At 43.7% G+C, this 24,812-nt stretch overlaps 1 protein-coding gene across 8 annotated transcripts in view; it reads left to right on the plus strand.

Moving 5' to 3' along the window:
• The window catches only part of PCBP3 (poly(rC) binding protein 3), a 358,202-nt gene that overhangs the window by 322,648 nt on the left and 10,742 nt on the right, over positions 1-24,812 (plus strand). For 3 of the 8 annotated variants that reach the window (XM_049875052.1, XM_049875050.1, XM_049875054.1), the window contains exons 12-14: positions 17,611-17,689; positions 18,234-18,293; positions 21,823-21,875. In XM_049875052.1, the coding sequence (XP_049731009.1) occupies positions 17,611-17,689; positions 18,234-18,293; positions 21,823-21,875 (192 nt within the window). The remainder of the gene's footprint in view (positions 1-17,610; positions 17,690-18,233; positions 18,294-21,822; positions 21,876-24,812) is intronic. The other 5 variants (XM_049875051.1, XM_049875055.1, XM_049875053.1 and 2 more) reach the window with 3 other exon arrangements.

Below are 24,812 nucleotides of genomic sequence, written 5' to 3' on the forward strand. Positions count from 1 at the left end.
TCGATGCCTGTGGAAGAGATTTGAAATACTTGGTTATTAATTATACACAGAATGGCTTTCCATGCAAGGAATTCCATTTTCTATATCAATATCATGTGATGGGGTGAACAGCTGTTATTGATCAAATAGTGGCAACATCACAGATGCTTTTTCTTGCAGGCATACAAAATTGAAGACTTGGATAATCACTTAAATAACTACTGTTCCATTTTTAAAGAAAAATAAAATGATTGCTTAGTAACATAGGGGATGATGGCTGGGAAGGCAATTTTTATCCAAGTTGAATATTTAATAGAACTTAGGAAAGTCTCAGTTTTTTAGAACACAAATATAGTAATTATAGGAAATATTAATTAATATGAATTTTGTTGTATAATATAATTGAGTACACAATTTAAATATCTCAACCAAAATGGCTGGCATGTGTACACGATCATCTTCTTTTAACAGCTTTGTCATTTACCGGGCTGTGCGGCACATAGATCAGACACATAGACTATAAGAAAACGTATTCCCTAGATCTAAGGATTTATCTAGAACCAAAATATATGTCTTTTCTGTTCCTTGTTTTAAGGAAGGCTCTAGTTTACACTCATTTAGGAAGGATCAGTGGCACCCCTACCTTTGCCCATTTCTGCCAGGCTCTCAGCATACCACTCACATTGTTATGCCTAACAGCTGTGGAAGCTTACAGTGCTTCCCATGCTCAGGCCTTCTGAAGAGGCACATGTGTTGCTGCGCGGTAGGGAGAGCTTTGGGTGCTAAAATCAACATTGCTGGGGTCACCGGCTGGTCACTGACCTGACTGACCCAGTCCTCAAGGACAGCTCCAGTCGGTGCAGCCTTGGAAATGATCCGCGTGTTCTTAGCATGTACAGGGGCAGGTACAGCTCCAGAAAAGACAAGGAGAAACAGCCCAGAACATGCTGGATGTATGAGCAGGAACAGGAAGCTTGCAAAGCCTAGATGGACACATTGAGGGGCTGCTCAGCCCCTCACCCAGTGACTCTGTCACTGTGACTGCAGCATGCGCGTATTCTGTGAAGGAATTGTGTTCTGGAAGAAATCGATGAACTGCAGAAGTATTCTTTATGTGCGAATCTTTATTTCTACTCCAGTATTTCCACATCGCTGCCTTACTTAATATCCCATCATTTGAAGGGGATGCTAAAAACAAGCAGAAATAAAGACAACAACATGCTACAGCTGACAGAGAACTTGCCATCCATGTTAACATACCTGAGCCCTGCACTGAGCCTTAGAAGCAGATAGCAGGACCATCATTCCAGTTCTGCACATGAAGGAGTGGAAGCCTGGAGGTTAATCTGCCCAAGTCAGTCAGCAAGTGACACACTCACGCAAGTTCTTGGGTTGCAGCAGAGAACAGTAGTAATGCTGGGAGACTCACTGCTAAGAAGTTTGTTCTTTAGTGAAAAAAGTGGAGAAATTGTAGTAGCATGTTTCCCATAGTTAAAGGAGTCAGAAGGAGGATACAGTTAGAGCCTGCACTGAGTGACCCTCCAATGACTTGTTTTCACGTTAAAGTCTGATAAGCACCCCTAAAGAGGATTGAGTGAGAAGGAAGAATGTGTGGAATCTAAGGAGGTAATAACAGAATGAAGAGAGGGAAGATTCTAAAAAGTACGTCTGAGGAATTTTTTGGAATTAATAAAAAAAAAAAAAAACCAGTGCTCACATTCAGGAATCCCAACAAATACTAAGCAGGATAAATCAAGAGAAATCCATCTAAGACATATCCAAGTAAAACTACCTAACACCAATAACAAAAAGCAGTCAGAAAAAAAAAGGATATTACCAAGAAATAATAGTTAGGAAACCAGTTAACTTCTTAACAGCAACAGTGAAAGCCAGAAGACGGCCAGCAGCATAATAAAATAAAATGATTGTCAACCTAAAGTTCTATCCCAAGAGAATCTCTCAAAGATCTAGATACAGACATTTTCAGGCAATCAGAAACTGAGGCAGCTGTAACCAACAGGCTGACAGCAAAGGAGCTTCTGAAGGATGCCCTTCAGAAAGAAGGGAAATAATCTCAGAAGGAAATCTGGAAATGAAGAAGGAATGATGAACAAAGAAGATGGTAAACATTTGGATAAATGAAGACAAACTTTAATTATAAAACCAGTATCAATTCTGTCTAATTTTTGGGCAAAAAATATACACCTAAGATTGGGAGATGGATGAGGGAAATTAAAACAGTCTACAGATCATTGTATTTTTTCAGGAAGAGGTAAAAATACTGAATTTAGACTTTAAGTATCCAAAAACCAAATCCATTGCCATGGAGTTGATTCTGACTTATAGCAACCCTATAGGACAGAGTTGAACTGCCCCATAAGGTTTCCAAGGCTGCAGTCTTTACAGAAGAAGGCTGCCACATCTTTCTCTCACTGAGAGGCTGGTGGGTTCGAACCGCTGACTTTTGGTGAGCAGCCAAGCACTTAACCACTGTGCCACCAGGCCTCCTCCAACTTCAAGTGTATGTGTTAAAATTTCAAGTTGACAACTAATAGAAGTCGAGTAAATGACCCATAAAAGTGCAGCAGGAAAAATGAGTGAAGGGAAAAAATTCTTCATCAATCCAAAAGAAGAAAAAGAGGGGGAAGAGAAAACCTAGAAAAGCAAGACAATTAAAAAGTACAAAAGAATACTGCAGAAATAAATTTAAATATATATATGAGTGGGAAGTTATGATCAAAGAACCGCTGGGTGGTGCAAATGGTGAATACAGTCTGCTGCTAACTGGAAGACTGGAGATTCAGGTCCACCCAGAGGCACCTCAGAAAAAGGCCTGGTGACTTAAAAAATAAAAAAAAAAAAATTTATTTTTTTTTATTTTTACTTCCAAAAAATCAGCCATTGAAAACCCTGTGGAGTACAGTTCTACTTGACACACGCAGAATCACCATGACTCAGAATCAACTCCGTAGCAACTGGTAATTGTGATCGAAGTGAAAGAATTAAACTTCCCAGTTACGAACTATATCAGACTCTCTCTTTAAAAAAAGCTAAACAAATAGACAAGCAAACAAACAGAAACAAAAATTCCGGCAATGCATTTTTGTCAAGAGACACACCTAAGGACCCAGGAAAACTGAAAGAATGGAAAAAGATATGCCTGGAAAATACTAACCAAAAGAAAACTGGTATAGCTATGCCAATGTTGCTGTTGTTAGTAGCTGTCAAGTCTGCTCCAATTCATGGCAACCCTATGTACAACAGAATGAAATATTGCCCAGTCCTGTGCCATCCTCACAATCATTGCTATGTTTGAGCTCATTTTTGAAGCCACCATGTCAATCCATCTCATACAAGGTCTCCCTCACTTTCACTGAGCCTCTACTTTACCAAACATAATGTCCTTTTCTAGCAATCATCTTTGCTGATGATGTGTTCAAAGTAAGCAAGTTGAGGTTTAGCCATCCTCGCTTATGAGGAGCATTCTAGCTACACTTCCTCCAACACTGATTTGTTTGTTCTTTTGGCAGTCCACAGTATATTCAATATTCTTCAACAACACTACAATTTAAATGTGTCAGTTCTTCAGACTTCCTTTTTTATTGTCCAGGCTTTGCATGCATGTGAGACAATTGAAAAGACCATAGCATGGGTCAGGCACATTATAGTCATCAAAATGTCACCTTTGCTTTTTAAGATTTTAAAGAGGTCTTTTGCAACACCTTCCCCATGCATTATGTCATTTGATTTCCTGACTGCTACTTCCATGGGCATTGATTGTTGATCCAAGTAGAATGAAATCCTTGACAACTTCATTTTCCTCACCATTTATCATGATGTTTTTATTGGTCCAGCTGTGACAATTTTTGTTTTCTTTATGTTCAGGTGTAATCCATATTGAAGGCTGTAGTCTGTGACTTTCATCAGTTAAGTGCTTCAAGTCCTCTTCCCTTTCAGCAAGCAAGGTTGTATCATCTGCATATGTTAATGAATCTCCCTTCAATCCTGGTGCCATGTTCTTTTTCATACAGTGCAGGTTCTCAGACTATTTGCTTAGAATGCAGATTGAATAAATAATGTGAAAGAATACAACCCTGCTGCACACCTTTTCCAATTTTAAACTACTCAGTATACCCTTGTTCTACTTGAAAACTTTATGGAAAGCTGTTTTAATATCAGTGGCATGAAACACAACACTTTAAGGCACTGCATATTAATAAAAGTTCAGTTCACTAGAAAATACAATTGAAAATTTGCACCTAAAACATAGCATTAAATATATTTAAAATATATATATGTATTTACAAACTGTAAAGAGAATTTGACAGACCTCTTGGTGGGAACTTAACATGCCTCTGTAAATAATTGATAGGTCAAGTAGACAAGCATAAAGAAGATATTAACAGGACAATCAGTGCAGCTGATCTAATTGTCATGTGTAGAAGTCTATACCTAGCACAGCCATAGAATTCATGGAAACATTTACAAACTTGAACAGATGCTAGGCCATAAAGCAGGTGTCAGCAACTTTCAAAAATTGGAACGATATAGGCCATACTCTGTCTTCACAAAGCAATTAAGTTGAAATCAATAATGAAAAAATGGCTTAAAAACAAAAAAAAACAACCTTCTCTTTATTGAAAGCTATTAAGGAAGACTAAAATAAATGGAGAAGCATACCATATTCATGGATAGGAATGATAAGTATCTTAAATATGTCAGTTCTTTCCAAATTGATATACAAATGCAATACAATTCCCATCAAAATCTTAATAAGGTTTTTTGAGGAACTTAACATGTTTCTAAACTTGTGTGGAAAGGGCCTTGACAAGGGCCAAAAAATCAGCAGACATTCCTGAAAAGAATATATGATAGGGATATTTGTCTTACTATATACTGAACACTTATTATAAGGTATGATAATTAAGACAGTGTGGCTTAGGTGCAAGGAGAGACAAATAAACCAATGAATCTGACCAGAGGGCCTGGGGACACACCCACACATGTAAGGAAACCTAGTATGTGTCAGAGCTTCACTGCAGATCAAAGTGGAAAGAATGGGGGAATCATGAATGATGTCAGGACAGTGGTTCATCCACATGGAGAAATGGTCGTTATGACATTACAAAACAGAAAGTTCTTTATATATCAAGGACACCAACATGAGAGAAAAAGAAAACTTTAACACTTTTCCAATAAAGTATAAAATAATATTTGCATGTTTTCAGGGCAAGGAAAGACTTCTTAAAGAAAACAAAAAATACAATCCATAGAGGAAAATACTGATGAATTTGACTACGTTAAAATTTAAAACTTCTGTTTATCTAAAGACACCATAAGGAGAAGTAATATGAAAAGTTACAAACTGAAAAAAGATCTTTTCAACACATGTAATGGATAACCAATATAGGATTCATATCCGAAATCTCTAAGACATTCTTGTGGATCAGCAAAAGGCAACTCAATTAAAAAAAAAAAAAAAAGGCAAAAGACTCAAATGAGCATTTCACAGAAGAGGAAATGTGAATGTAGATTAAATCACCATGGTGGTGGTCTCTTTTTTGACCAGAGTCGTAGGAGCATGGGTGCATTTATTTCGTGAAAATTCATTGAGGTATATACTTATGAATATGTGTGATTTTATTTGCCTGTGTTTTTAAAATTTATATAACAGGCTTTATTTTGTAGAGCAGTCCTAGGTTTACAGAAGAATTGTACAGAAAGTGTAGAGAGTTCCCATATATGCCTCTCCCCCAGCACACTGTTTTCTTCTATTACTAATATCTTGCATTCACATAGTACATTTGTTATAATTGATGAACAATATCGATGCCTTATTATTAACTAAAGTCCGTAGCTCACAGTAGGGTTCACTCTGTGTTGTACAGTCTATGGATTCTGAAAAATTCATAATGTCATGTGTTTATCGTTACAGTATCATACAGAATAGTTTTGCTGCCCTAAAAATCCCCTGTGGTCCACCTATTCATCCCTCCCCCATCCACCTGAACCCCTAGCAACCACTTATCTTTTCACTGTCTATAGTTTTGCCTTTTCGAGAATGTCATATAGTTGGAATCATACAGTGTGTAGCTTTGTCATACTGGCTGCTCTCACATAGTAATATGCATTTAAGCCTCCTCCATGTTTTTTCATGGCTTGATAGCTCATTTATTTTTATCGCTGAATAATCCTCCATAAAATGGATAAACAAACTGTGGTACATCCCTTCACCTATTGAAGGACATCCTGGTTGCTTCTAATTTTTGGCAATTATGAGTAAAGTACCCCACACGTATGTCAATTTGTTGTACTGTAGTGGCTTGCCTGTTGCTGTGATGCTGTAAGTTATGCAACCTGTATTTCAAATACCAGCAGGGTCACCCATGGTGAATGGTTTCAGCGGAACTTCTAGACTAAGACAGACTAGGAAGAAGCACCTACCAGTCTGCTTCTGAAAAAAATTGATCGGTGAAAACCTTATAAATAGCAGTGGAACACTCTCTGGTATGGAAAAAAAAAAAAAAGGAAGGCACTCAAAATACAACTGAGGAAGACTTGCCTCTTCAGAGTAGACTGGGTGGAGTAAAGCTTTCAGGACCTTTATTTGCTAAGGTGGCATAACTCAAAATGACAAGAAACAGCTGCAAACATTCATTAATAATTGGAACATGGAATGTACAAAGTATGAATCTAGGAAAATTGGGAGTCATGAATCACAAACTAGATAGTAGACAAGAATCAACTTCAGTGAAGGATAGGACAATACACAATACAGGGAAAGTCAGCACAACTGGAGCAAAGCAAAAGCTAAGAGGTTTCCTGGATGCATCCAAACACTTTGAGGGCCAGAGTAGCTGGGGCTGGGGTCTGGGGACCATTGTTTCAGGGGACATCTAGGTCAATTGGCATAATAAAATTTTTTTTTTAAGGAAATATTCTACATCCCACTTTGATGAGTGGCATCTGGGGTCTTGAAAGCTTTCGAGCAGCCATCTAAGAAACATCAATTAGTCTCATCGCACTTGGAGCAAAGGCAAGTGAAGAAAACCAAAGACGCAAGGAAAATACTAGCCCAAAGGACTGAAGGACCAAATGAACCAGAGACTCCACCAGCCTGAGACCAAAAGAACTAGATGGTGTCTGGCTACCACCGATGACCACCCTGACAGGGAACACAACAGGGAGTCCCAGGCAGAGTGGGGGAGAAATGTAGAACAGAAATTCATGTAAAAAGACCATACTTATTTTTTTTTAATGGTCTGACAAAGACTGGAGGAACCCCTGAAACTATGGCCCCCAGACACACTGTTAACCCAGAACTGAAACCACTTCAGACAAAGATTAGACAGGAGTATAAAACAAAAAATAATACACTTGAGGAATGTACTTCATAGTTCAATCAGATATACGAGACCAAATGGGCAGCTCCTGTCCAAAAGCGGGATAAGAAGGCAGGAAGGTACAGGAACTTGTCAAATGGACGTGGGGAGCCCGGGGTGGAAGGAGGAGTGTGCTCTCACATTGTGGGAGTTGTACATAATGTCACAAAACAATACGTGTATAAATTTCTGTATGAGAAATTGAGCTATAAACTTTCACGTGAACACAATTTTAAAAAAATGAAATGGACTGCATAAAAATCAATATCCTAGGCATTAGTGAGCTGAAATGCACTGGTATAGGCCATTTTGAATCAGACAATCATAGGGCCTACTATGCCAGGAATGACAAGTTGAAGAGGAATGACGTTACATTCATTGTCAAAAAGAATGTGCAAGATCTGTCCTGAAGTACAATGCTGTCAGTGATAGGATAATATCCATACGCCTACAAGGAAGATCAGTTAATATGACTGTTATTCAAATTTACACATCAATCACTAAGGCCAAAGATGAAGAAATTGAAGATTTTTACCAACTTCTGCAGTCAGAAGTTGATCTAACATTCAATCAAGATGCATTGATAATTACTGATGATGGGAATGCAAAAGTTGGAAACAAAGAAGAAGGATCAGTAGTTGGAAAATATGGCCTTGGTGATAGAAACAATGCTGAAGATTGGGTCTTCCTCTCTATGGGGCAGCTGTACTCTGTCTTATAGGGTCGCTATGGGTCAGAATCGACTCGATGGCAATGGGTATCCTGGAACATGGAATATCTCACCATTTATTTAGATCTTTGATTTCTTTCATCAGAGTTTTGTACTTTTCCTCATATAGATCTTGTACATATCTTTAGATTTATACCTAAGTATTTCATTTGATGGTGCTGCTAATGTAAATAGTATTGTGTCTTTTATTTTAAATTCCAATTGTTCATTGCTGGTATATAGGAAAGCAGTTGGCTTTTGTATATTAACCTTGTCTTCTGAAACCTTATTATAATAGCTTATTAGTTCCAAGAGTTTTTGTTGTTGTTGATTCTTCGGGATTTTCTACATAAACAATCATGTAATCTTCAAACAAAGACAGGTTTATTTCTTCCCAATCTGTATCCAGTAGGATCACCTTTCTTGGGAATAGGCATAAGTATAGATCTCTTCCAGTCAGTTGGCCAGGTAGCTGTCTTCCAAATTTCTTGACATAGACGAGTGAGTACTCCCAGCACTGCATCCATTTGTTGAAACATCTCAATGCTATTTCATCAATTCCAGAACCTTGTTTTTCACCAATGCCTTCGGTGAAGCTTGGACTTCTTCCTTCAGTACCATTGGTTCCTGCTCATACGGTACTTCCTGAAATGGTTGAACATCAACCAATTCTTTACCTGTACATAGATCAAGAAGCAGTTGTTCGAACAGAACAAGGGGACATTACATGGTTTAAAGACAGGAATGGTGTGTGTCAGGGTTGTATCCTTTCACCATACTTATTCAATCTGTATGCTGAGCAGATAATCCAAGAAGCTGGACTATGTGAAGAAGAACGGGGCATCAGGATTAGAGGCAGACTCATTAACAACCTGTATTATGCAGATGGCGCAATCTTGCTTGCTGAAAGTGAAGAGGACTTGAAGGACTTACTGATGAAGGTCAAAGGCTACAACCTTCAGTATGGATTACACCTCAACATAAAGAAAACAAAAATCCTCACAACTGGACCAATAAACAACATCATTATAAATGGTGAACAGATTGAAGTTGTCAAGGATTTCATTTTATTTGGATCCACAATCAAAACCCATGGAAGCAGCAGTTAAGAAATGAAAAGATTGGGCAAATCTGCTGCAAATGACCTCTTTAAAGTGTGGAAAAGCAAAGACGTCACCTTGAAGACTAACATGCGCCTGACCCAAAACCATGATATTTTCAGTCACCTCCTATGCATCTTTTTTTTTTTTTTTCCTATGCATGTGAAAGCTGGGTGATGAATAAAGGAGACTAAAGAAGAATTGACACCTTTGAATTGTGGTGTTGGTGAAGAATATTGAATATACCATGGACTGCCAAAAGAACAAACAAATCTGTCTTGAAAGAAGTACAACCAGAATGCTTCTTTAGAAGTGAAGATGGTGAGATGAAATCTCATGTACTTTGGACATGTTATCAGGAGGGATCAGTCCCTGGAGAAGGACATCATGTTTGGTAGAGGGTCAGCAAAGAAGAGGAAGACCCTCAATGAGATGGATTGACACAGTGGCTGCAACAATGGGCTTAAGCATAACAACATTTGTGAGGTGGCACAGGACCAGGCAGTGTTTTGGTTGCTATGAGTCAGAACCAACTCGACCGCACCTGACAACAGCAATAATTTGTATACTTTTTATTTCCTTTTCTTGTCTAGTTGGTTTAACTAGGACTTCCAGTATGATATTGAGTAGGAGTGGTAAGAGTGCCTTATCTTATTCCCTGTCTTAGAGGGGAAAACCCAAAAAAGCACCTAGTTTTTTACCTTTTTTTTTTTTGTGATGTTAGCTATAGGTTTTTGAAGAGGTTCTTTATCAAGTTGAGGAATTTCTCCTCTGTTCCTAGTTTGCTGAGGATTTTTAACATATTCATGTTGGGTTTTGTCAGATGCTTTTTCTGCATTTATTGATATGATCATATGCTTTTTCTTCTTTAGCTTGTTGATGTGATTACTTACCTTAATTGATTTTTAAGTGTTGAACCAGCCTTGCACACCTGGAATAAATCACACTTGGTCATGGTGTATAATTCTTTTTATGAATTGTTACATTTGATTTGCTACTATTTTGTTAAGGACTTTTGCATCTATGTTCATGAGAGATATTGGTTTGTAGTTTTCATTTTGTAATGTCTTTGTCTATTTTGGTATTAGGGTAATGCTGACCTCATAGAATGAGTTAGGAAGAGTTCCTTCTGCTTCTATTTTATGGAACAGATTATAGAAAGTTTAGTACCGTTTTTCCTCAAATATTTTGTATGATTCGCTAATGAAATCATCTGAGCCTGGTGTTTTTTTAAATAGATATAAAAACCAAAACCAAACCCTTTCCCATCAAGTCGATTTGACTCATAGTGATCCTATAGGCCTGTTAATATTACCTATTTCTCTTTGTGTGAGTTTTGGTAGATTGTGTCTTTCAAGGGCTTAGTCCATTTCATTTAAGTTATCAAATTTATAAACAAAGAGTTGTTCATAATATTTCTTTATTATCTTTGTAATTTCCATAGGGTTGGTAGTTATACAACAGTGTTTCATTTTGTTTGTACAGAAGGTCTCTATGAATCAGAATTGACTCCACAGCACTTAACAACAATAGTAGTGATAGCCCCTATTTAATTTCTGATATTAGTAATTTATGTCTTCTATCTTTTTTTCTGGAAATCCTGCTGGCGTAGTGGTTAAGTGCTACGGCTGCTAACCAAGGGGTCTGCAGTTCGAATCCGCCAGGCACTCCTTGGAAACCCTATGGGGCAGTTCTGCTCTGCCCTGTAGGGTCACTATGAGTTGGAATCAACTCGACAGCAGTGGGTTTGGTTTTTTTGGTTTTATCTTTTTTTCTTGATTTATCAATTTTCTTGATCTTTTCCAAGAACCAGCCATTGATTTTGTTCATTTTCTCTACTGTTTTCCTGTTGTCAAATTCATTGATTTCTGCTCTGATTTTTATTATTTCTTTTCTTCTGAGTATTTTGGATTTAATTTGCTCTTCCATTTTTTAGTTTCCCAAAGTGGAAATTTTAACTTCAGGCTTTTCTTATTTTGTAATATATGCTTTCAATGCTACGTATTTTTCTGTAAGCACTGCTTTTACTGCATCCCCCAAATTTCGATAAATTGTGTTTTCATTTCGTTCAAAATATTTTTTTAACTTCTTTTGAGACTTCTTTTACCCATGTTTATTTGGAAGTGTGTTGTTTAATCTTCAAATATGTGTAGTTTTTCTAGCTATCTTTCTGTTACTGATATCTAGTTTAATTAGATTGTGGCCTAAGAAGATGCTATGTATGCTTTTCTATTCTTTTAAATTAGTTAAGATGTGTTTTATGGCCCAGAATGTAATCTGTCTTGGTGAATGTTTCATGTGAGCTTGAGAGGAACGTGTACTCTGCTGTTGTTGGATGCAGTATTCTGTAAATGTCAATTAGATCCAGTTGTTTGATGGTGCTGTTCAGCAACCATATCCTTACTTATTTTCTGCCTGCTGGATCTGTCAGTTGCTAGAAGGGCGCTGATGCCTCCAACATAGTAGATTTTTCTATTTCTCTTTGAAATTCTATTAGTCTTTGTCTTATATATTTTGATGCTCTGTTGTTAGGTGTATACACATTAAGGATTAATATATCTTTCTGGAGAGTTGATGGCTTCATCATTATGTAATATCCATTTTTATCCTTGGTAACTTTCCTTGCTCTGAAGGCTGCTTTATCTGAAATTAAAATAGCTACTCCAGCTTTCTTTAGACAAGTGTCAACATAGTGTATCTTTCTCCATCCCTTTTCTTTTTATCTATTTGTGTCTGTATTTAAAGTGGGTTTCTTGTAGAGAACACACAGTTGAGTCTTGGGTTTTTGTTGTTGTTTGTTTGTTTTGTTCTAATTCATTCTGAAAATCTGTATCTTTTAATTGGTGTATTTGGACCATTCACACTTAAAATTATTATTGATGAAGTTGGATTAATATCTACCATATTTGTAACTTTTTTTTTATTACTCTTGGTCTTTTTTTTTTTTTTTTTTGCCTTACTCTCTCTAAGCATGTAGTTCTTTTTTAAAAAATAGTGGTTGCCCTAGAATTTGCAGTATACATTTACAGCTAATCTAAGTCCACTTTCAAATAATACTCTACTGCTTCATAGGTAATGCAGGTCCCTTATTCCCAGTTCCTCCCTCTCATTCTTTATTATGTTGCTGTCTTTCATATCACTTATCCATATAATCCATCTCGTATAGTCTCCTGACACATTGTTATTTTGAACAATCTGTTATCTATTAACCCAGACCCAGTGCCATCGAGTTGATTCCAACTCATAGCGACCCTATAGGACAGAGTAGAACTGCCCCATTATCTATTAGATGAATTAAAAATAAGAAAAATAAAAGATTTATTTTACCTTCACTTATTTCTTCCTTTTTATATAGATCTGTGAGTTTCTGACCTATATCATTTTCCTTCTCTCCGAAGAACTTTTTTTAACATGTCTTGCCAGGCAGATCTATTGTAATAAATTCCCTCAATTTTTGTTTGTCTGAGAAAGTCTCTCACTTTTGAAGGATAATTTCACTTGGTACATAATTATCGGTAGGTGTTTTGTTTCCTTCAATACTTTAAAATTTCATTCCACTCTCTTCTTGTTTGTGTGGTTTCTGAAGAAAAGTCTAATGTAATTCATATCTTTGTTCCTCTGTAGATAAGGTGTCCCCTGCCTGTGACTTCTTTCAAGATTTTCTCTTTGTCTTCGATTTTCTACAGTTTGAATGTGATGCCTGGGTTTATATGTTTTGGTATTTATCCTGCTTGGTGTTCTTTGAGCTTCCTGAATCTGTGGTTTGGTGTCTGTAATTAATTTTTGACAATTCTCAGCCATTCTTATGTCCAATATTTCTTCTGTTTCTATTGCTGCCCTCCTTCTGGAATTCACATGTTGCATATGTTGCACCTTTTGTAATTGCTCCACAGTTCTTGGGTATTATGCTCCTTTTTTTTTTTTTTTCCATTCTTTTTTGTCTTTGCTTTTCATTTTGGGAAATGTCTATTGACATATATTGAAGCTCATCGATTCTTTCCTTGACCCTGTCCAGTCTACTGATGAGACCATCAAAGGCATTCTTTATTTCTGTTACAATGTTTTTTTTTCTTATTTCTAGCATTGCCATTTGGTACCTTCTTAGAGTTTCCACATCTTTGTTTACAGTACCCATTTCTTCTTTCATGTCGTTTGCTTTTTCCATTAGATCCCTTAATGTATTCAATCATGCTGTTGTTGTTAGCTGTCGAGGAGTTGTGCGTTTCCTCATTTTCATTGACCCTCTATCAGACATGTTGTCCTTTTCTAGCTACTGGTCTTTCCTAATGACATGTCCAAAGTAAATGAGTTCAGTTCTTGCCATCCTCACTTCTAAGCAACATTTAGGTAGTTTTTCTTCTAAGACTGATTTGATCATTCTTTTTGCAGGCCGTGGTATATTCAGTATTCTTTGCCAACACCATAGATATGAAGTTGTCAACAAACAATGATAATCATAGTTATTTTAAATTTTTGGTGTGATAATTCTAAAATCTGTGCCATAGCTCTGGTTCTTTAGATTGTGGTTTTTTGTTTTTGTTTTTGTTTTGCCTTTTAGTATGCCTCATAACATCTTGTTGAAAGCTAGACATGATGTATCAGGAGAAAGAACTGGAGTAAATAGTCCTTTAGTGTAAAGTTTTTGCTTACCTGGATTGGAGTTTGGAAACCCTGGTGGTGTAGTGGTTGAGATCTACGGCTGCTAACCAAAAGGTTGGCAGTTTGAATCCACCAGGCGCTCCTTGGAAACGAGCTCTACTCTGTCCTATAGGTTCGCTATGAGTCAGAATAGACCCAGTGGCAGTGGGTGTGTGTGTGTGATTGGAGTTAAGCCATGTTTACCATTTGCTTTAGCAAACAGTTTGTCAGAGGCTAAAATTTCCCTTGGTATCCTTGGTTGTTTTTTTTTTTTTTTTTTTTCTCCTGTTGTCTTTGGGTTTCCCTAGATAAAAAAAAACAAAAAACATACTCCTTCTTAAATAAGGCCTGAGGCCTACAGGTCTTTTAGCTGTAATCCACTGTCATTATACTGGAGCCCTGATGATGTGGTGGTAAGGCATAGGGGAAGGGGAAGTATTCTATAGCACTATGGTTAGGTCTCAGTCTTTAGTGGGCCTGTGCCCCTGGGCTTTGACCATGACGGTTTCTCAGCTCCCTTCCTCCAAGATGACACAGGAAGGCTAGAGGGGACTAGAGTTAGGCATTTCCTTTCCCGGACATGGAAGGCTAGAAGGGGCTGGAGTTAGATATTTCCCTTTCCCTGCATAGGCCAGATGAGACTGGAATTGGTTATTTCCTCCCCCCACATTGGTTAGGCTTTGGTAAAACCCACATTGTTTAGACTCTGATAAAATAGCTTCCCTCGAGGACAGGCCATTGTCAAGGAGAACAGGGACCTCTGGGCATATTTCACAATGGTTACTTTTCTCCTCCCCTGCTGGAAGAATGAGGGGATTTTTCTCCAGTTTTCACAATAAGAGCCTAGTAGGGCTCCTGGAGGTAAAACTCACAAGCATGTGGGACTCCCCTAAGGCTGGGCCCCCAGAGTTTTTAACTCTCAAGCTCATCCACAGTAGTAGTCTCCATTGCCAAGAAATTTTGGACTAATTAAAGCTCTTGAGTGTAGACGGGATTTTAAGACCAGCTCTACTGTCAAATGTGCCCCAGCTGGGTGGTGACCTACCAATGCTGGGGTTTCTGAAGTGACCCTTTAACTGCTGTCAGTCCTGAGCATTAATTGGTGTAGCAGTGGTCCCATCCAATGGCAGTCAGTGGCTTGCCAGATCAAGTTGCTGTAATTCAACTTTGGATAAATTATTCCACAAGGCACCTTGGCCATATAATGTTTAACCCTGCACACCTTTTTCCTTCTCTCCCCAAAGACAAATTTGTGTACTTGTTTTCTTTCTATAACGCACTTACTTTTCCCCAAAATAATGACCTTTACAAGAATGCACTAATGCGTTCTGCTTCCTTCTCTGCTCCCTGAGCAGGAAGAAGCAAGGTCTCCTCCCGCTGAATGGCCCCCTTGCCTCTAGGACCTTGCAGTGTCTCACTCAGAGGCACAGCAGCCTGTAAGCCAAGTCTCACCTATTGTCCCTGAAAATTCTTAGTATTAGTGGTTGACTGTGATGGTCAACAACAAAACAATGATGGTGGTGGTTTTTTAAAACACATGTGTTTTTTGTAGACAATTAGGAATTAGGTGAGGGAAATGGATGAAAGACGAATTACTCAATTACTCCCTTGGGCTGTGAGCCTGTGGCTGGTGTCCTGGGAATGGTGCTTTTCAGACATGCCTTGGCACTTCTTTCTGAGGGTTTCAATGCGGGCTCACTCAGGTAACTAACCACACCTATGTACAATCATTGAGCAGACGCACATACTGGCCAGCAAGTCCACCAAGTCTCAGTTGACAGCTCCTCAATGGCCCTGGTTGCCTGGGAACCAGCCGCTGGCCCTATGAAATACTCGGGCCGTGGTGTCGGGTGGGGGCCTTGTTCCCATTACCCCTCCCAGCTCCTGCCTTGACAAGCACTACACCCCAGTGGAATCTCAGAGCTGAATCCAACCCCCAGTCACCACATCCCTAACCTGAGCTCCTCAGAATTCTGTGACCACAACAGCAGCAGCCCAGGATGGCCTCAGTGAGTCTGGGATGTAACCAGTTCCCTCCCAAGCAATCCCACCTCAAGTGCTTTGAGTCAGGGAACACCCAAGAAGATGTGCAGAGGTCTGTAAGAGAGGAGGCAGAGGGCTGCTTGTAAAGTGCGCCCCAGCATAAGTGCTCACTCATCATGTTTCCATGAGAAGGATGGAGGAAACCAATCAAACAAAATGTATCTCTAATGGCAGTGTTTCCAGGAGCCAGCCCAGGAAAGACAGACTATATTTGTCAGCTTTTGTTGCAATGACAAACAGCCTCAAAATCCCACTGGCTCGTCATAGCAAAGGTTCTATCTCCCAAGTGTGGTTGTGGCTCTGCATGGCGTGCCATCAGGGTTCCACCTGTCTCCTTGCTCTGGACCCCTGTTCTTGTGGAAGCCAGGAAGAGGCCAGGCCTGACCAGCAAGCACATTTAAAGCCCTGTGCCCACACACCTGTGCCCATCCAGCCACAGTCCACTGGACAAAGCAAGTCCCAGGTCCGGCTGGCCAAGCGTGGGGCATACCCCTTTTGCAGGGGCATGGTGGGTTGGGCAGGTACAGGAGAGCCTGTGGGCTGCTGATTGTGGGAAGCAGGCCGTGACCCCCCACAGAGGCAGTGAGCAGTAATGTCCATTATAAAACTGTTGGGACTTAACACAGGGTAAATCCTTAGGGGAAGAGTATCCTGCTCCTTTGAAACATCTGCACATCCACTTCCTTCTGCCACCCTGGAGCCCCTGCAGGGACACTAGCTGTTTGGGACCTGCATTGCTGTGTTCTAGCGGGAGGCTGCTTTCCTGGCGTGTTTTATAGAGGGAAGGAGCCCAAGCTCTGTTACGTTAGGATGAACGGGGATGTCTAGCCAGATGCCTTCAACATCAGCCCCTCTCACTTAGGGAACACTCAAGGGTAGTAAACCACATACCATTCGTGTGTGAGTGTCCAGAGGTGGGCACAAGGGGATGGGGAGGACAACGGGGTGGGAGCAGCCTGCTCAGAGAGCAGATGGGCACAGGTGTGGGTGTTCCTACATGTCCCTGAGGCCCTCTTGGTGGCTTTTACACATGCCCGTCAAGGACCCTGCCAGCACTAATGTTCTGTAGTCCCACATATGACAGTGACGCTCCACAAAAGTATTGCTGTGGGCGGCACGTGGATCTGCTGGTGATTTCCTAGCACATGGTCCTCGCCGGCCAGGAAGATGAGGCCTGCGGAGCAGCACCCTAGGAAAGGCAGAACTTGCTGCCAGGGATAGCCAAGTGCTAGCGAGGCGCGAGCCAGGTGCCAGCCAGGGGTAGACGAGGCTGGAGCCAAGCCGAGGTTTGCAAAGTAGTGTTTCTCATTGATTGTCCACGAGAGGATAGCATGGTTTTTGTGAGTGAAAGTTTGAAGTTCAGTATCTTAGCAGCCCAGCTGGTCTTGGCTCCATGGCTCGCAGAACCCTCCTCAGAGAGCCTAAGTGGCCTGCTGGCCCCCAAAGTCCTGCCCTCCCCAGCAGCTCCCTTCATGCTGGCCTCAGGAAACACCCTCTGCTCAGGGCGTGTGTGAGAACAGCCGAGGAGAGGAAGAGACCAGAAAGAGGGTGCCTGCCCCACCCTGTGACTGGCCCATCTGCTGACCACCTGGGCCCATTGGCTCCATCCAGGCCAAGTCCTTGAGTCACGCCTGCGTCTGCCATGTGTCCGCATGGCCCCCGGTGCCCATCTGTATCAAGTCTGTTACTGACTTTTATTTGGTGTGACTGTACTCAATGACAATAACCTTCTTAGCTCTCATGTCCCTCCTACCCCCAGCAGTTGACCAAGCTCCACCAGTTGGCCATGCAGCAAACCCCCTTTCCTCCCCTCGGACAGACCAACCCCGCTTTCCCCGGTACGTACCCAGCCCCTACTGCCCTTCTTCTCTTCCTGCCTGGGGCTCGCTCAGCAGCTGTGCAGTCAGTTCGGTCCTGAGTGCTAAGTGGGCCTGGGTCCTTCAGCGGGGGTGTGCCCATGACCAGGGTGGGGCCTGTCTTCCACGGCGGGATCAGGTGACCTTCAGTTGGCTTTGGCGGGGTCCTTGCTTGTGAAGAGGCACTGTCCCCTGCAGGGTGCTTGCTCGGCTGTGCTCACCGCTACCCACGCTGGCACCCTTGGTGGCCCTTCCTTCAGGTGCCTCCACCCAGGGAGCCCAGTGCCTTCTGGAAGCTGGGGAGAGACGCCAGCCAGTGGCATGCAGCCCTGCCCCAGGGCAGAGAGATGGCAGTTCCCTGTTGAGGGTGTTGTTAGGGAGCTGTCAAAGGAAAGGCTGAGGAGCCCTCGCAGTGTGGCTGGTGACAAGGCCACCGGACAATCATATTTTGAGCTTCCCTAGTTGAAGGGACCTTGCTTATCTCCTTGAGGGCAAAACATTAAATCTGTCTCTCTTTGCTCTCCAGGAGAAAAGCTGCCTTTACACTCCTCCGAAGAAGCTCAAAATCTGATGGGCCAGTCGTCAGGTAAAACAAAGCCACCCTCATGGAGGGCCAGCCAGGGGCTGAGCAGAACACCAGGGAGACCTGTCCTGGTGGGAGGGCGGCTGGCAGTCTGATGGGAGCAGTGAAGGGTGTTTGGAGGGAGCAGCCAGCGCCCGCCCGCTGTGCTCCTGCCAGAATCGACGTGGGCTGTGCTTGTTGATGAGGGTGGCATTGGTGGGCAATGCGCCCTGTTGATGCAGGCAGAGTTCTAAGGGTGCCCCATACCCCAGGGCACAGCTGCCTTGGTCATCAGCTGTGGCCCTGTAAGTGACACCAGCACAGAAGGAAGGCATCGAGCCAGGCTTTCTAGTCATTTTACCCGTGTGGTGGCGTAGCACCCAGGGAACCTCCCTTGAAGACAGTGTCATTTGACAGTATCAACCCCACCACCAGGAGAACAGCCACTGTGCTGGGCTCTGTCTGTACCCCTGATTCACATTGGGGTGTTTGTTCACAGAGGGGAGCCAATGAGGTTATGTCAGTGAGGGAATTAGACAGATGGTTTGGTAGTAAGCCAGTGGGGAGAGCACAGGGTACAGGAGGGTCTCTTGGGGTCCAGTGCACCTCCCTGAGAATGGCTGCCACCTGCCTTTCCAACTAGCTGCACTGAGATCCTGGATCTGAGCAGAAGCTGCTAGTCTGTCTATAGGGGAATGTGCAGTAGAGAAGCGTGTCTGTGGTCTCGGGTATCACATCTCCCCACTGCTGTGTTTTGGGGCCACTGCAGGGCTGAGGCTTCACATTCCCTCCACGTGTCTCACCACCCCTACCCCAGTGCCTTCCGCACGCGTCTTCATCCATTTGCGAAGAGCCTGGGGGAGGAGAGGGCACCATAGGCTGAGGGCACGGCCGTGGCTAAGACCCTGCTCTGACACTCCAGGCCCTCATATTAGGTTGTAATTAATCAAGTGAATTCACTGCAAGTTGAATTAATGAAAATTAGAGAAACATACTTTTAGAATGTTTTGATTATGGAAAAGCACAGCAGCCAGTACAGAATTCCATCCTTAGTTACTTGTAGTGTGCACATCCGGACAGTCCTACTGTTCATAAAGCCCTCTGTGGTTTACATGGGACTTCATTTCATTAACCAGCAACCGTGTCCTAAGCTGGGCCTGGGAACATGAAGGGCCTGGCTTGCCTGCCCCCCTTCAGGTGGGCCAGCACTCCCCCTTCCCTGCCTTCCACACACACCTCATCCCCCTTCACAGCCCTTCCCAACACACCCACCCAGCCGCCATCCAGCATGGTGCTGGCATGCCATGCTGGGTCCAAATGACAGGACATGTGGTCAGAGCCACAGCCTCAGTGGCCTCCTGGCTCCTCCCCACCATGGGGGGAGTGCATGTCCATGTGTCTAGCCACTAGCAGCAGGGTAAATGGGACAGGTGACAGTGGACATGTTGGCCTGGCAGCCTCTGAGTGGCTGATAGTCCCACTGTGCTTCATAGGAGTGATGCTGGGAAATCTTTCTTTATATTTCTGGTGCATGGAATATTACTGTCTTTGCCGTGGAGTCCTGAGAAAGTAAATACACACTTTGAGTACATATGTTACTGGCTTGATTCTAGTACCTTCTCTGGAAAAGTCATAGCAGTTTCCTCCCCTTAGCGAACATATGCTCAGTCCAGCAGCTGCAACTTGCTGCTTAAGTGCATTCTAAACTCTGCATGGTCAGGAGCACCCGGCCGGGCATAGGCAGGGCTAAGGACATTTTAAATGGCATCATTTGTGGGATTTGTATCGGTAGTTAACAGCCAAATAAATTGCTGCTTTGAAAACACCTCTGTTAAAAGAACAGACTCTCTAGGCTTGGATATGCAGACAATTTGGGACAAATTATTCCTTCACCACCTACCAACTGAGCCCTACTTCCCATCAGGCACGAGCTGACCAGAGGCTGCAGCCCCTAAAGCAGCTCCCCTCCCGCCCCCCGCAGGTCACCCCAGAGCAGGAGGGCAGGCTGACGTAGAGGAGGAGAGCCTAGTTTAGGTGGACACGTTGAGGGGAGGGAAAAGGAAGCTGAGGACATCGTGGGGAATGCTGTGGGTTGGGAGGTTAGACTGTGAACACCAGGGGCCTTGGCGAGATAGGGAACCCAAAGGAGGTGGGGGGTCCACAGGAGGCTGTGTGACTGGAACAGAAGGAGTGGAAGGAGTCGGGCGGGGAGCCCGGGGGGACGTGAAGTAGGGGAACTTGAGAGGAGGGTTTTGAGCTGATTCATGATGTGCCGTCTTCCAGGCCCCCTATAGGCCATGGAGAGGAGACCTAAGAGGCAAGACTGTAGGCAGAGGACCGGAGTGGCACTGAGGGGCAGGACACGGCCTCAGGTCCTGGACACGTGCAACAGGCTGGCCATGGACAGATGGAGAGAAAGTGTGGATGGAGCCCAAGGTCCAGGCCCAGCCACAGGACTGGCAATGCAGGGACTCCATGGGGCTCTCGGGAGGGAGACCAGCTCCCGGCTCTAGACTCAGTGGGCTTGTTAGGCCTCCTGGATGAGCACAGGGGTAGAGCTGCCTGGAGAAGCAGACCTGGCTCACAGCCCCCAGTGGCCATGCTGCTGCCCCTGTCACACATACCCCGAGGCCTCTCCGAGCCCTGCTACCACCACCGCCCCTGCAGCCGGTCCCAGGGCTGCATGGGGTCATTGTCATTGTTTCCCAAGCATGACTAGATCTTGCTCTTTAAATGCTGATATGCACTAAATTGAGATTTTTGAAGATGAAAACTCAGGGCTTTATGATCACTTAGACCCATGTCTTCTGAGTAGGAAGGATGTCTTTACAGAATAAGCAGTTTGTCCTTCTGCCTGGCCGTTTATTTTTGAATCAAGAGATGGCATTAAGGTCTTTGTTCCAAACTGGAGGAAGAGCATGGGGCCGGGGGTGGAGGGGGACAGAACTTTATCCCATTCCCACTCCTAGGATATGCCACACACCCCATGTTACATGTCACATACCACAAGCAGAGACCTGAAAGAGACTAAAAGAAGGTAGTGCCATCCTCTGCCACCAGGGGACATGCTGTTGCACAGCTTATGCAGGGTGCCGGGTGAGGAGGAGGCTAGAGGGGCATCTCCTAGTCAGCGGGGGCAGTGGGCACATTTGGCCGGCTGTGAGGGCCCCACCTCCTTGCTGTGACCAATTAGCCTATGCACTGGAATGTCCCACAAGGGCTTGAGACATTGAGGCCCTACCATTCAACCCAGGCTTTCCAGAGTGTTTGTGAAATGTGTCAAGAAAGGTTAGAAAAAATGATGGGTCCAAAATGAAACCTTGAGGTGCCATTCTATCTGGACTTCTTTTTTCTTCTTTTGAGGGAATTAGGAGGTTGGATTCACAGTTCAGGACTTAATGCTTACAGGGCTTGGGGCCTCAGGGCCATGTGGCCCCGTTCTTGGGCAGCCCACTGATCCTGGCCTCACCTGGCCCAGCTGAGAGTGGGTGATGTGGGGGTGACCATGAACAGTACTCCGTCTAGCCTAACCATGTCCCTTTGGTGTGCCCAGGTCTGGATGCCAGTCCCCCGGCCAGCACCCACGAGCTCACCATTCCCAATGATGTGAGTATGCCCTGGACCTCCCTGTACTAACGTGGAGATGCCTGGCATGGGATAAAGGGGGGCAGGGACCTACCACTTTGTTATTCACAGCCCCACCTTCCCCTCCCCCCATGGCATTGGCTGATGGCTCTCTGCAGCGCATCTTTACTTTGCCTTTCTCCTTTCCCACTATAAGCAGATTTAACGCTCATAAAAAGTATGTGATTTTACTTCCCAAACATTTTAAACTAGAAAAAGGCCAAAGTAGACATCAGAGCTTAGAATTTGGGAGGCCATAATCAGGCTGGGGAGCCAAGAATCCCAGCTTCACCCAGCATGGCTGAGAAAGTGCTTCCCTGGTTTACGGTCGGCCCTTGAAGAGCAGGGGCTCAGGACCACTCTGAAATAGACCTCCCCTCCCCCACCCCCCACAGTATCAGCCTGTGTGCCCTGCTCCTTCTAGGGGGAGGTTTGGGATTTTCTGTGAGTCTGCTCAAGGTATGCCGCTCTCTGCAAGGTGGTCTTCAGCAGACATGAGGTTAGCTGAACTCCCATATCAGAACTCTGCAGTTCACTCACTTCTCGGGTACAACTGGGGTGTGGCCTTATGAGCTCCCCCAATATGCTCGATCCTCTTCCACCTAAACAGGGTGTGGTGGGGAGGGAGGACCAGTCTATGAATCCTTGTGTTAAGAATGTTGACTCATGATCCTGAACAAAGAACCTGGGAGGTATCCTTGACGGGTAACTGCCAGAGCAGAAAGAATCGATGCTTTGTGGAAAGTGGTGATGCTGCGTGCCACCTTTCCAGTTCAAATGTCAATAGGTCTTTTCTACCCCGCACCTGTGGACTTCAGGAACCTTCACTACTTTGCAATGGTCAGGTCAGCCCTCACACCAACTGGGCAGGAAACCTTATCCCTGCTTCTTCCCTTCATGTGGAGTAGCCTGCAGAAACCACGGATTTGGAAATTCAGGAAGGTTACCAGTCCTGAGCTTGAAAGGAGGAAAAGAAGCAAGGAGTGGAGGGGAGGACCAACAAGGCTGCCAGTTAAGAGCTAGAAGAGACCCTCCTTGCTTCCAGGATCAAGAGGAGCCCAAGAGAACCTCATGCCCAGTCACAGTCTGGGGCTCCTGGGCGGGCTAGCAGTGCCTGTCCCAGTCCTCTTCCCACCTCAGTGGTCCATGTCTCAGAACACAACAGTGCAGGGCACTCTGACTCTGAGGGGCTTTGCTCACCCAGCATATGACTCTCAGAGGATTCTGAGGTTGAGTCTACTCAGCAGAGGCACCTTGAGCAGTATCAGGAGAAAACCATCTTCTCTGCCCAGGGCAAACACAGCCCTCTTTCCTCTTGCCTAGGATACAGTGTTACTGTGGACTCTTGGGCGAGAGAGAGCATCTGTTTTCAGTGGCTTTCACACCCCTCCTCCCACTCCTTCTCCTTCTCACCTCTCCTTCCCTCCCTTTTTTACTTCTTCCCGTTCTGCCAGTTCCTTCCCCCTCCTCCTCCCTGTTTTTCCTCCCCTTTCCTCCCCTTCTTTTTCATCCTCTCCGTCCTCCCCCTTTCTCTCCCTCTTCCGTCCCCTCCTTCCGTTCTTCCTCTACTCCCTTCTTATCCTCCTTCCCCTCTTTCTCCCTTATGCATCTTCTTCTCCCTCTCCCTCTTTCTTCCTCCTCTTCCTGTGTGGATGACTCCTTTGGCATTGAGGCTTCTGGCAGCCTCCTGAATCTTTACCCAAGTAACAAAGGGAAATGGAATGCTCTATCCTGTGGGCTTTGTTCTTTTTAGCCTCTTACCTAAATTGCAGTTTCACTTATACCAGGTATCTTCCTCACATCCAAGCATTAGTTTTAAACCAGAGATAAACATTAGCAAACAAGGGAATGTATGCATCTCTCTAGAGAGCTGGTCTATGCTGCTTCATGGAGCCAGCACAGAGCAGCACAAAATTGTGAGCCTGGCTTATCGCAGCTGATTCTCCTCCTCCTTTGAGAGCTATTTCTAGTGAGAGGACATCGTTCCTCAGGAGGTGTTTCTTCATCTGTGTGCCTTTCAGAACATGCTCTCTGATCCTTCTGCATGGGTGCTGCAGGGTGCAGGGTGTGGCTCCCATCTCCAAGAACTCACGTTTCTCATGCTGCAGCATGTGTCTTTGTTCTGACAATCACCTGTCACCTTGTCTATCTCCCTTCTCTTGGTCAACATCAGATCATCTCAGGGAGCCCACGCTGTTGCTTACAAGTCACCATGGTTTACCAAAAAGAAAGGTGCTTCTTGATTACAAGGATCTATGAATAAAACAAAACAACATGGAGTTCTGCAGAAGGTCCAGCCCACCCTCATGATCCTGGGAACACAGGCCAGGTCAGAGGGCCATGCAACAGCATTTCCTATGTCCATTTCTGAGGGCTGTTGCCTATGGCAAAGCCTGCTTCCGTCCATGCCATCACTGGGATTGTGGTCATCTCATGATCTATCCCAGCACCAAGCATCTGCCAGCTAAGGCTCAAGCACCTCTGTCTGGTCCTAATCCACACAATCACCTGGGCCTCCTTGCTGGGAAAACAGCCCCAGGTGTCAACCAGCAGGCTGTAGGGGCAGATGTAGATTAGAAGTTAGTTACTGAAAGTCCTGTGGGGTTTAGCTTTGGAATCTTAGATATGAGAGGCTATAATCCTTCAGGGATATCATTGCTGGTATCACATGGATCTTATCTAAAATGGAGAATACCAGAAAGATGTTTACCTGTGTTTTATTGACTATGCAAAGGCATTCGGTTATATGGATCATAACAACTTATGGACGACATTGTGAAGAATGGGAATCCCAGAACACTAATTGTGTTCTGTACATAGACCAAGAGGCAGTTGTTGGAACAGAACAAGTGGATACAGCATGATTTAAAGTCAGAAAAGATGTGCATCAGGGTTGTATCTTTTCACCATACTTATTCA

This window comes from Elephas maximus, chromosome 2 (genome assembly GCF_024166365.1).
Source record: "Elephas maximus indicus isolate mEleMax1 chromosome 2, mEleMax1 primary haplotype, whole genome shotgun sequence".
NCBI classification, from domain to species: Eukaryota; Metazoa; Chordata; class Mammalia; order Proboscidea; family Elephantidae; genus Elephas; species Elephas maximus.